We start from the raw sequence: 13,350 nt of genomic DNA on the forward strand, positions 1-13,350 counted from the left end.
ACAGGCGTGTTCCGAGGAGCACCGTCCATAATACTGGAAACAAGACTGTCAACCAACAAAAGAGAGCATAAATAAATTACTGCATATTTATACAATGCAACACTATGGTGATGAAAATAAATGAAGCAAGAAGCAAGTTGCACGATGCATGCAATCTGGTTCCATTTATATAGCGTTCGCAAACAGGCAGAACTAAACAATGTGCAGAGTAGGTTTATGGCAAGGAAATTATTAACAAAATCCAGGATAATGGGTTACCTCGGGGGGTAAGGAGAAGCACACAGAGGTTTCTAAGGCACTGGCAAAGCATTGCTTCTTAAGGGGGGGGTGGCAGGTCAACAGTTGTATGTTGTACTATGTGTCTTTAAGCTGCACACACACACACAGTTATCACACAGACTGTACAAGAGGACTTACAGGTGATATAGGAATACATAGCCAAGGCATTAGCCAAAACTAGGGCAGCCAGGGAAGGTAGGTGGGAATTAGCAAGGGATATTAGTGTATACGTGGTTGGGGCATGGGAATTTCCAGTAAAGAGAATATCAGGAAGAGGAGACAGAAACCCAAGAATGTGATCTACCTATGTCCATGGCATAACTGGACATAACTAGGTAGCATGAGAGATGAGGCTGTGGGACATAGGCAGGGCCAGTTTTGAGAGGTCTTACAAACCATGTTAAGGAGTGTGCTCTTATCTGGAGACTAAAGGTTGCCAGCGTGGGAGTGAGATATTTTGGAGGGAGGTTATCTCCACACTGACATTGTCTACATCCTGGCTGCTCTGTTGTATGCCCTGACCCTGACTTGCTGGTTGCCTCTGGCTTTTGTGTTGGCCTTGTCCAGATTTGACCTCTCTTCCCATTTTGTTGTTTTTTTTGTTTTTTTTGTTTTTTGTTTTTTTTGAGATGAAGTCTCGCTCTTGTCACCCACGCTGGAGTGCAATGGCGCGATCTTGGCTCACTGCAACCTCCACCTCCTGGGTTCAAGCGATTCTCCTGCCTGAGCCTCCCGAGTAACTGGGATTACAGGCGCTCGCCACCACACCCAGCTAAAACTTTGTATTTTAGTGGAGGTGGGATTTCACCATGTTGGCCAGGCTGGTCTCGAACTCCTGACCTCAGGTAATCCACCTGCCTTGGCCCCCCAAAGTGCTAGAATTACAGGCATGAGCCACCATGCCTGGCCCTCTCTTCCCTTTCTTATTCCCATGCAGAGCCAGGATAGAGTGAGGTGAGTGAAATGCCCAGAGTACAAAATTGGAGGATACCTGGAGCGCCAGTGTCCTGCCCGGCCCTATTGTTTGCCTACATCTCTGACTGTTCAGCCACTCTGTGAGTGACTTTCTGGTCTTCTGCCAACTCTCCCCAGGCCTCTGCCTCAGCCTGCATCCACCTCGCCTTCCTCCCCGTAGCCTGCTGGTTTTGGCTTTTCACTCTTGTCTCTGCTTTTGCAGCCAAGTTAGGCGAGACAGTTACACTTAAAAAGATCATTAACCACATGAGCTCAGAAATAAGGACCACATGAGTCGTACAAGTCATGAGTTCCAAGAGTTTGGAGGAGCTGGGCCAGGCCGACTTTGGATGGATGTGGAGCACAGGAAGGAGGCTTTCTGGGCTAAGAGAACAGTGGGAACAGTTTGCCAAGAGCAAAGAGCTCATTAAAAGTCATAAGAAGATAAAAGCTGGAGAGTATCTGGGATCTACTCTTGTGGATGTGGCTATGAAGTACAAGGCTGAAGTGCCACCAACCCCAGTCCCTTACCCATGGTAACCGTAATGAATAAATGGTGGCATGCTTCTCCACTGAGACTGGAGACAGCCTCAGAATTCTTCCCAACACAGTGCTTCAGAAGGATATTAATAAGCAAATTGATTTCACACAGGAGTATAAACTCATTTGCCATCCCTGTCATAGACTGTGGAGCAGTCGTGAGTCTTGGAGTAGAAGAGATGATCAAACTACATCCCATTGCTTTGTCTACTGTGTGTCCCTATTTTAACCCAATTTACAACTCTCAGGTGTGTCTCAAGTACTGGGCCTCATTTGAGGCACTAGCTAGAAAATGCAAAATCACAGAATGCAAAAAGTAGAAGGGCTCTAAGACATCATTGAGTCCAGCTGCCCCATTTGGCAGCTGGGGGAAATTGAGGCTTGGGAGCAGGAGGCTTGTTTGTGTGAGTGGCCAATACAACATGTAACCCTGACCTTGTACCAGTGACCCCTCAACGTGGGAAGAGAAAGTGATCTGAGCCTCCCTGAGAACCCACTACATGCCTGTCTTTGCTTGTGGGAGTTTGTCATATACAGCATCTCTTTTAAACCTGGGGAATCATTATTTCCAAGAAAAAGCTGACATCCAAAGACAGGTCCAAGTCAAAGGCTAATATATGACAGAGCCAGGATTCAAATCCTTTCCACCAGCCCCTAAGACCTACATGCTGTCTTGTAGTTCTGGGTGGGTGTTTTAAGTCTCTTCAGAAGTGATAACAGGACTAGGGTTTTCTGGGAAGGGCCGGTGGTGAGTGTGATTTTGCTCTGCCCTGGGTAACTGCTCTCTATAATCCACTTTAGGCTCTTGGCCACATGTGGGAGGTGGTCCCAGCAGCTCCTCTGTAGGCATATCCGAGATTTTGTGAGGTTGGAGGCTTTCTCTCTAGTGAGTTCATGGTTCCACAAGAGCAAGCTGCCTGCTATTGCCTGTGCTCATTTGATGACTTCCTAGGTTTTACGACATTAATTTAAGCTCTGCAGCCCAAGTAACTCTCTTTGGTTGCAGCAGTATGCACTTAAATGTCAAGAGCTTTGCTGAAAAACCACTTGAGTTTGAAGAAAGTCATTGTATTCAGTAAAATCCAGCCACATTTTATGTTTATGGCCTTTATTAGGGCATCCCGCTGAGCTAGTTAAAACCATGCCTCTATAGTCAGTGAAAGCCCAGGACTCTCAGATTCCTGAATTCACTCATTCAAATAATAGTTATTGAATATAGACTAAGTGGCAGGTGCTGATGTATACAGTGGTAAACACATAGACACACTCTTGTTTCCATGGCACTTATAGTCCAGTGAAGGGAGACAGACATTTAAAGAATAAATACAGAAGTAAAAGTATTTTGAGTAAGTGTTATGAAGAAAAAGGCAGGGCACTAAAGGTATTCAGAGGGATCTAATTTACACTGGGCAGATCAAAAGAGGTAGTATCTGAGCTGGGTTGTAAGTGGAGGAGAAATTATTTAGGATGTGCAATAGCAGGTGCAAAGGCACATAGACAGGAAAAAACTTAGTGTGGTCAAGAAACGTGTTGCTCAGTGCCCGTCAGAAGCCTCAGGACCCAGCCTTGTGTTGATGTCCCGTCAGGTATGCCCAGTGCCTGCCCTCGCCACATGCCCTCAGCCATCGTATGTGGAAAATAGGGTCTACATCTTGGTTGTTACTTCCTGTGCCCTGTTCCCCATGACCACACCTGCCTTCTCTGTTTCCAACCCTTGGTGTTCATTTCTCAGGCACCCCTTTGGTACCCAGCTCCCTGCCCTCTCTCCCCTAGGCATCTCTACCCACCAGAGCTCACAATGCCAAGCCATCCCTGTAACCATACCTCATCCCCTGTCCAGCTGCCCTGCTTCCCCAGCACAGGCCTTCCTGTGTATATGCTCCCTCTGGTTTGGGGCTTGCTCTATCGTGCCAATTGCGAATTGGACATTTAATGTGCCAGGCCCAGCTTGCTTTCTCTCCCTTCCTTATCCCCTGCCCCTCCCATGGAGCTCCATAGAAGCTCCATGATGTCATTCTCCATGAGGTCCAAATGCCAGTGACTTCCTTTCCTATCCTTTGTCTACCACCCCAGAGGGTCTCTGAGATGAGCTGTGGGTGTGACTTTTGGAATTCTCTCTTGGGTCAAGCCATTGGTCACTGGAGCCACTTATCACCCAGGGGTCGGCCAGTACAGGCTTTCTCTTGTATGCTTCAGTGCCATTGGGCAGGGTTCAGAAGTGGCGGGGTAAACATGCTGAGTCCCCATCTTCTGCTGCAAAGCCCAGATGCTGCCAAGAACCCAAATGCCGTGGCCAAGGCATACCCTCTCCATAGATGAGTGCCCTTTCATAGAAGGGAGGAGACTGGAGATGTTGACCAGTGCTGCCTGTCTCTGAGAAGGGAGCCTTGTGCACCCCTCTGCTGGGCTGGGCATTTGGGAGGAACCCTGTCTTCTGTGGCCTGTTTGCTCCCCAAAGGTAGGTGTACAGGACAGTCAAAATAGCAGCAATGTAATAATTATTAAATTATTATGAAATAATAATAGGCACACACACACAGACTGAGGGCTTCCAGTATCCTGAGCACTTCAGCAGGGGCTTCCTGAGTCCACAGCCTGGTGTGGTACCCATTGTCATGGATGTTTGTTAGACAAGAGGTTACGTAGCCCAACACCACTCCACAAGCACTCAGTGACGCCAGAGCTGGCCCAGATGGCCTGTCCCCATGTCCAGGGTGTCTATGCTTCCTTGACCACCATCCACGTAGTGCTCACACTGAGGTAGGCTCAATGTTAAACACTTACCCACACTGCATCCCCTCACCCGCAGGGTAGAATTGAGGCTTGGGAGGGAAGTAACCTGCCAAAGGTGACACAGCAGCAGGTGGCAGAGGACACATGTTAATCCAGTTCCCACAGACTCCAAAGCTGTGCTTTCAAGTGCGACATGCTACTCCAACCTGGCCCAGATGCCCCACCTCCCCTGGAAACCCAGGATCTCTTCTGAGCACCATTTAGCACGTGTCTAAGGGAGAATTTGGTGACAAGCTTGAGAACATTTTGCAAGAGGGAAGGAGGTGATTAAACAAGCAATTGTAATGGCGTTAGATCAGGGAACAAAGCAGGACCACACAGCACACCAGGCGAACCTAGCGGAAGTGGACGCAGCAAAGTGATAGTGAACTGAGGCTTGGAGGATGAGTCAGGGAGGCAGGCAGGGTTCGGTATGTCATCGCATGTGCAGAAGTCTGAGGTGAGGGGAAGAAAAACCACATGAGAGAAAGTAAAAAAAATAGTGTGGCTACAGCATAGAGGCTGCAGCATAGAGTGTATTGGGGAGCACAAGGTCAGGGCTGGAGGGGTGGTGGGGGGCAAGCCCAGATCAGGGGCTGTGCCAGGCGCATGGTGCAGGAGAGGGAGTGGTCCAGCTTACACCTTCAGTCACTCCAGCTGCTGAGTGGAGAAGAGCTTGGAGAAGGAATATAGGAAGAGGGAGGTCAGGTGTTTGGAGTCTGTGGCAGAGTCCAAATGAGAGATGATGACGATGGCCTGGACAAGGGAGGTGGCTGCAGGGGTGGGAAGAGGGGAGTGAATTCAGGTGCTAGACAGTCATGCCGCTCCTCATACTGTGTCTAAAGGCACGATGGGAGGGGCCTCACCACCATTCTGATTAGAATGATGGCAGATGTGCCCACTCTAAGGTGAAATCACCCTTAAGGTGAACCGACCCTTTAAGAAGCAGGTCTTGTAATAAAAGAGTTTTGTTATGACTCATGCTCTGTGTTGTACTGTTGAAATATGTCAAGCAATAGCCTCTGTTCCAGTCACAAAAAGAATCATTACCCTGACTCTTTGTGTTGTCAATAACTTCTTCATGGGATTCACAGGCTTTCATAGAGAACCTGAGCAAAGTGAACTGGAAATCAGCACAGTCCCCAGAATGTACAGGTCTTGGGAATGGAGGCTCACAGCCTGGGGCCTTCACCGCCACCCTCTTGTGATCCTCAGAACCATTCCTGGATGTGGGAGCTCCTTTCAAAGCTGGCTCATCATGGGGAAGTGTTGGCTCTTCACTGAGCTTCTTTGGGATCAGACAGATCCTTCTGTCTTAAATATCAGCTGTGTGTTCTTGAGCAAGGGACCTTCCTCTTTTACTATTTTTTAATTTTTTTATTTTTTGAGACAGGGTCTCACTCTGTTGCCTAGCCTGGAGTGCAGTGTGACAAGATCAGGGCTCACTGCAGCTTCCACCTCCTGGGCTCAAGCGATCCTCCTGCCTCAACCCTCCAAGTTGCTGGGACTACAGGCACGTGCCACCATGCCCGGCTCTTTTTTTGAAATTTTCAGCAGAGATGGGGTCTCACCATGTTACCCAAGCTGGTCTCAAACTCCTGAGCTGAAGTGATCCACCCACCTCAGCATCCCAAATTGGTGGGATTACATGCGTGAGCCACTGTGACTGGCAAGGGACATTCTTTAGTTTCCACTTTCTCACTTGGAATTGGGCATAATAACTGCCTCACAGGGTGATCATAAAGATTCTGCTGTTCAGCTTGATAGTAATAGCTAAGAATGATCACGTGCTTATTATGCACCAGGCACTTTTTTTAAGCATGTTGCATGTCATTGCTTTAATTTTCTCAGTGACCTTCTGAGATAGGTACTCGTGATCCCCATGGAGAGGAGGAAACAGAAGCACAATGAGATCAAGTGGCTTGCCCAAGGTCACATAGCAGGCATAGAGCAGAGCCAGGATGTGAACCTGAGTAGTCTCATGGCCAGCCCTGCTTATAAGCCACCCACCATGTTTTGCTGCCTTCCTGAATATACAGTCCAGTGCCTGGCACATAGGAGACGCTCAGTGAGGATGTTAGTTTCCTTTCTATTGGTCCTAAGTTATACACTCAAGGCAAAACAAGCTAAAGTCAGTGATAAATCAGTAAGCCACCTTCCAACTCCAACAGCCTAGAACCTATAGGGGCCAACTGGTGTGACAGGATGGCTGAAAGGGAAGGCATTCCCTTCTTAACTAACACAGGGAAAATAAGCCAAATCCAAATCTGGCTTTATCTCAGACTTATTGTTGTTGATAGGTACATGTTATATATCTGAACTTCATCTACCAAGTTCATGGTGATGTTGACAGTATCTGGCAAGTAATATGTACCGTCTACCAGGATATCTCAATTACTTTCCCTCAGAAGCCACATTTGTCAGCTCTAACCAGGTATTTCAGATTCACCTGAAATTCAGTAAATGTCAGCCATTTATACATTGATTGATTGACTGATGAAGCATCAATCATTTATTTATTCAGCAAGTACTTACAAAGTACCTCTATGTACTTGGCCTTTTGTTAGGTGAGTGAGTGAGATATAGGTTTTGCCCTCCAGGAATACACCGTCAGTGAGTGAGGCTGACCTACAGGCAGGTTAGTTGTGGTATCAAGGGCTGTGGGGGCCAGAGGAGGAGAAATTGGCTCTACTCTGAAAATCGAGCAAAGACTCCACAATGTTGAGGCCGTATAATCAAGGTCTTCTAAAAAAAATTTTTTTTAAATGTTTTAGAGACAGGATCTCACTATGTTGCCCAGGCTTGTCTCAAACTCCTGGGCTCAAGCGATTCTCCCACCTTAGCCTCCCAAAGTGCTGAGATTACAGGTGTGAGCCACTGTGCCCAGCCTGATTAAGGTCTTGAGAGGTGAATTTTTTCAGCTGAAGAAGGAGTTGAGGGTAGGGGGCTTTCTAAAATTACCAGCAGAATGGACCAAAGCCTAGAAGCACAAAAGAGTACGTGTTCAGGAACGTTGAAAGGTCAGGGTGGCTGGAAAGATTGTAGCGAGAGCTTTGAGATGCTGCCCATTAACACTTAGAATGCAAGGTTTATCTTTCAAAATCTAATTGCATTAGGATCAAGCTCCTATTCTCCAAGGTTGGTAAGAAGTTTAATATCATTTGCTTCTTTGCAGCGCTCTCCTTCAGATTCAGTCAGAACCCAGAGCCTGGGAAAGATGCAGTAGAAGAAGGGTGTCTGGTGACACCCTTCTCTGTGTTGATCACTAATTCTTGTCCAGGCCCATGTGGTCCATTTGAAGAGGATGTCTGTGCTGGGAGTCTTGCCGGTTCCTCTATGTCAAGCACTGCTGCAGACTATCATCAAGGGTTTTGTTAACTTCTTCCCCAAGTGCAAGGAGAATCCAGATCTTTGGAACAAAATGTCTGGTCTCTTTTTTTGGTGGGGTAGGGCTCACAGGTGGAGGGAAAAAGTGTATTCATTTTTTTTGTTGTTGGCAAATCCATAGCAATAAGAACCAAGATATGACTTAATGACTCCATAGCCATCCTGCTGCTATATGAGTAGAAATCAGGTATGGCCCACTCCCTCATGATCTGGGAAGTCAAGGTGAAGGAGCTGAATTTCTTCCTGCTCATGTCAAGTGGCTGCCTGAGTTCTGGTGTAGGAAGGCAGAGCCAGGCAGGCTCTGACGAGTGGCTCCATGTCTTCTGCAGGTGTGGCAGTGTGGCGGGAGTGTGGAGGTCCTGCCCTGCTCACGGATTGCCCACATTGAGCGGGCCCACAAGCCCTACACAGAGGACCTCACCGCCCACGTCCGCAGGAACGCTCTCAGGGTGGCTGAAGTCTGGATGGATGAATTTAAAAGCCACGTCTACATGGCATGGAACATACCCCAGGAGGTAGGGATCTCCGGTGGGGACGAGTTTCTCGGGGATTGGTGGAAAACAAAACAAATCAAAATATGGGGCCAAACCCTTCTTCCTATGGGTCAGCCAGAGTCCTGTTTGCCATGCGAGAATGGACTCTCAACCCAAAAACGTATTATTTGCAGAAGAAAAGGGGCCATGAGCCTCTAAACCATTTCTTAACCCCCTACCCCCATCCCTGGTGAGCATGCTTGATGAGGACTTCTTTCTGGATCTTAGTGTCCTAATTTTAAATGAGAAAGTTGGACAGGTAGCTCAAGTTTCTTCATGCTCCCAGGTCCTCGGCTTCTCTGACATTAGATGTTTCATGGTCCTGGATTACAAATATACCAGTAACTACAAAAATTTACAAAAAACATCTAATCTTCCTATAGAGGAGATTCAAACTTCTCCATTGAACCTTCGACCAGAGTTATAAAGATCCATATGCCTTTCGGATTTCTTGAGCCCCATGGATGGGGATGGGGGCACACCTACAGGGACCCTCACTAGGAGATGGGAGTTATTCTGGGCAGTTTTTAGACAGTGTTTAACCTTCACAGAGCCTTGTCATTGCCTGCCACTGTCCTCTATCCCTCTAGTCACTTGTACTTAGGAAATGCCAGAGAAAAAGCAATGTTTCTCTGGTAGTTTTGTTTAGCCCTGCCATGTGTCAAGGTGAAACATGTGGAAATGACCTTGGACTACTGAGTTGAGAGAACCCAACAGATGCCAGCCACACGATTCCAATCCACTTACCAGCCTGTCGGCCTGGAGTTCATTGTTTGTGTTGCATTCTGTGTGAGACAGAGCTATCAGAGCTATCAACTACATGACCTCATTCTTTCCTCCCAAGGCCATGGCAATCCCCTTTGGAGTCCTTTAGGAAGCCTCTAATGGGGGAATGATTGATCTTCACTCAAAGTGTCCATATGAAAGCCCTGTTACCTAAACTCTACACCAAGCTAATGTTGCCCTGGTTAAATGATTGAGAAAGTTGACTGGTTCGTGGGTGGGAGCTTTTAGCCCACCTCGAGCCGCACCACCACCGCAGGAGATCCCCTCTTGAATTGGGTTGCATACTCCCACAATCAGTGAGGTTTCAGCAGTTGGGAGCAAGAATGAGGAGTGGAGAAATATCAGCCAGAGTGTAGCCAACCCTAATGTACCAGCCCGGGATTGCGTTCCTGACAGTAAGAGTGTTTCCGGGGAATTGCAGTACCTTCTGGACTCATCGTAAGGATTGAATCACAGTATTCTGCATGGGGTGTCAAGCCCTGTGGTAGGTGGTCTGTGATGGCAAAATATTAAGAACACTTGGAAACTCCCCAGGAGCTCACCAGTGAGACATTGCAGGTCCCCAGGCTCTGCTTAGACTGGTGAGTTAGCATACTCTTACTGCCTTCTTTCTGTACCCCAGAGCTGCAAAGCTTCTAGCCCTCTCCCCCTTGCAGCTGACAGGTGTTGAAATGCCCAGCAACCCAGTGAGTGGTACAGAACTGAGTGAATGAAAATAACTGAAAAGTGATGAAATTCAGTGTCTGTCTGTGACTCCTCAGGGTGGGTAGTTCAAATCAAATGGGTAGGGGGAAGTGAACACAAGACATGTGAGAGGTGGAATTGCCCAGGATAAAGCCTTAGGTGGAGAAGGAAAGGATCAGTGTGTTTCCTAAAATAATTCTCTTTCCTTTCCTGTTCCCTGTGTCCAAATGTCCTCTCCTTCCTCTTATCAAGCTTGTACAAGGTCAATACTTCTTCATCTCCCAATCCTTCTCCCAAGCTATATCCTGATACTTCATCAAGACTGCTTTGTCAAGGTGAACATGGGTCTCCCAATTGCCTAATTTAAGGGACATTTTAAGGTCTTTAACCTATAGGATTTCACCTTTTCCTTGAATCTCTGTAGTTCCTTGGGTCCATGATTCCACACCCTGGAATCTCATCTCTCTCCAGTTATTCCTAACTCTTCAAGGACTCCTCTTACGTTCACTGGGTGCTTATATGCTCCTGGGGTATCCATCCTTGGCAGACTGCTCTCATTATTTCCCATCTCCGTGGGTAATCTCATCTACTCTTGCATTGGACTCCCACCCATATGCTGCCTCCCTAATTAATATCTCTACCCCTGACTTCTGCCTTCACTTTCAGACTCACATCTCCAACTGCCAGCTGGACATCTCCTCTTGGCCATTCCCATAGGCACTCAGACTGAATCTGACCAGCCAAACCCACCTTCTTCCTCCAGATCTGCTCCTGTTCTCATTCTGTCACAGTTCATGGTGCTACCATCTTCCAGACACATGAGTTTGAAACTGACATCATCCTTCAATCTTCCTCGCTTTCAATGCTCTGTCCCAGTCAATCACAAGCCCTCCTTCCCACCCCAACCTCCTCTCATGTCTGCATTCAGGCCCTGTTTTTTTCTCTGCTACAAGCTTCAGCTGGTTTTCCTGGCTTGAGCCTTTATCTCCTTCAAATCTATCCTCTACAATACCCAAAGTTATCTATGAAACACTCACAACGACCATGCCATTGCCCTGCTTAAAATCTTTAAATGAGGCTAGGCGCAGTGGCTCACACCTGTAATGCTAGCACTTTGGCGGGTGGATCACTTGGGGTTAGGAGTTCAAGAACAGCCCGGCCAACATGGTGAAACCCCATCTCTACTAAAAATACAAAAATTAGCCAGGCTTGGTGGCACGTGCCTGTAATCCCAGCTACTCAGGAGACTGAGGCAGGAGAATCGTTTTAACCTGGGAGGCAGAGGTTCCAGTGAGCCGTGGTTGTGCCACTGCACTCCAGCCTGGGTGACAGAGCAAGACTCTGTCTCAAAAAAAAAAAAAAAAAATCTTTAAATGACTCCTTCTATGTACAAAATCAAACACAAAGCCCAGTGTTTGGCATGGCATCAAAGGTTCCCATGCTTTCTCCTCTGCCTGTATTTTAACCCCACTGCCCACCACTCCCTGTTTTGAAGTCTGCATACACTGTGTTGACTATGGGAACTGCCCATTACACACCGTCCATGCCATGCTGTTTCTCACGACTCAGTGCTTGCTCATCCTGCTTGGAATTCCCTACCCTCTACCTCTTCCTGTATGACCACCCGTACTAAATCTTCCCCATCCTTTGAGACTAGCTCCAGGGATCCCCCCTCTAGAAAGCCAGCTCCAACTGGGGAAAGAGCTCCCCCTCCTATATATATCTCTGTCATTGCATGACCAGCCTGTGAAAGAGTGTTCTGTTATCTAAAAGTCTCCCTCTCATTAGAACAGTGGTTTTCAAATCTGGCTGAACTTCAAAATCACTTGGGCTCCACCCCCACAGATGACCACTTAATTGGTTTGGAAGGGGCCCCTGGAATCTGTTTTTTGAGAAAGTTCTTCAGAACCACTGAGAACCACCACAACACACCATGGGCCCTCTGAGGACAGACTGCTTTACATTTTTGTGTTATTATATCTAGCACAAGGCAGGGCGCATGGTAAGAGCTTGGTGATGCCTTGCTAACGCTTATTAATGAGTGAGTCTGCCGGCGGTGTGTGTAATCCCTTTCTTCCTTGGTTAGTGACTCCTAAAAGCAGACCTTCAGACCAACTGCATCAGAATCACTTGGAGAGCTTTTTAAAAAATACTCATCTGGATCTCATCCTCAGAGAGGATTTTGAGCGGTAGGTGCCAGAATCTCTAAAAAGCCCTCCAGATGAGAGGTTAGGGTGGCCAGGTTTGGGTAACAGCTATTTAGCTCGTCCTTCGCATTTTTCCAAACTCACCTCAAGTGTTGCTTACTCCAGGAAGCCTTCTTTGACTGCTTACCTCCTTTGCCCCCAATCCTGGTCTCCACACAATGTAAGAAGAATGAGGCCCCTCTTCTATTCTCTTTCACTTTCTCTTCCTTTCCATGCCTCACACTTGTTCACAAAGAGTATGTTTACTTGTCTGAAACTCCCAGACTCTCCTTTCAGGCCGAGAGTGTGACGTATTCTTATCTGTATACAGAGTGTTTAGGATAGTGTCTGACACATAATAAACAGGTGCTTGGTAAAGGTCAGTTGGAAAAGAAGAAGGAGGATGCATGGATGCTATATGCTTCACACAGTTTCCCTAGGAGGTTTACCAGCTGCCCCTGAGATAGCTATGCCCCAATCCCTTTTCCTCAGCTGCAAGCACATCTGTTCCCAATTTACTTAACCTTTCGTCTACAGCATCCTAGCTGCAAATATGGAGCTGGAGCCCGTCAACCCTGCCCAGGTGGCTGCCTTGAGAATTAAATAAGTTAATACACGTAAAGACTTCGATCAGTGCTTGGCACACAGAAAGCGCTAGTTAAGTGTTAACTCTTGTTGGTGCTGTGATTGTTTATGCCCTATACTTTCCTTCCACAGTTGTAAAATGCTCATGCTGGGCAGATACCCTCTGCTTGTTGCCTTCTAAGCTGAGGCCTCCTCAGAGCTGTGCGCTGAGCAGAACTGGCCCTCTCACCTGCTCCCTTAGCACGTCCAGTCCCCAGCTTTTGAAAGGCCGAAGAGCCTTCACCTCTTGCAACCTGCTACTTTAACTGAAAATCAGTTTATTTATCAATAAACAGAAACTCTGCAGCAAAACATCAATATTTTCTTAAGCAGGGTTCAGGAGCTCTAGACTGCTTCTCTTGCCCAAAGACAGGCTGAGTGCCAGGGATGGCTTGTCATGTGCTTCAGTGATAGCCCTCCTTTAAGTCTGGCTATAAGGAATTTTGTGACTATGTGGCTGCAATACTGGACACTTTTATGTGGCTAAGTTAATATATTTGTTTCCTAGGGCTATGGTAACAAATTACCATGAACTTGATGGCTTCAAACAACAGAAATTTATTCTCTAACATCCAGGTGCCAGCAGAGCTGTGCTCCCTCCAGCG

General features: G+C 47.2%; 1 protein-coding gene across 7 annotated transcripts in view; it reads left to right on the forward strand.

Annotated features, from left to right (window-relative positions):
- The window catches only part of GALNT18 (polypeptide N-acetylgalactosaminyltransferase 18), a 362,102-nt gene that overhangs the window by 284,336 nt on the left and 64,416 nt on the right, over window positions 1–13,350 (forward strand). For 4 of the 7 annotated variants that reach the window (XR_013404005.1, XM_015114859.3, XM_015114860.3 and 1 more), the window contains one exon: window positions 8,262–8,447. The exons of 2 other annotated variants lie outside the window; for them this stretch is intronic. Coding sequence is in view for 4 of the 5 variants with exons in the window: in XM_015114859.3 (XP_014970345.1) it covers window positions 8,262–8,447 (186 nt within the window). In the remaining variant the exon portion in view is untranslated. Of the gene's footprint in view, window positions 1–8,241; window positions 8,448–13,350 lie in introns of all 7 variants that reach the window. One more of the 7 variants, XM_077963393.1, reaches the window with a different exon arrangement.

The sequence above is a fragment of the Macaca mulatta genome, chromosome 14 (assembly GCF_049350105.2).
Source record: "Macaca mulatta isolate MMU2019108-1 chromosome 14, T2T-MMU8v2.0, whole genome shotgun sequence".
In the NCBI taxonomy this organism is placed as follows: domain Eukaryota; kingdom Metazoa; phylum Chordata; class Mammalia; order Primates; family Cercopithecidae; genus Macaca; species Macaca mulatta.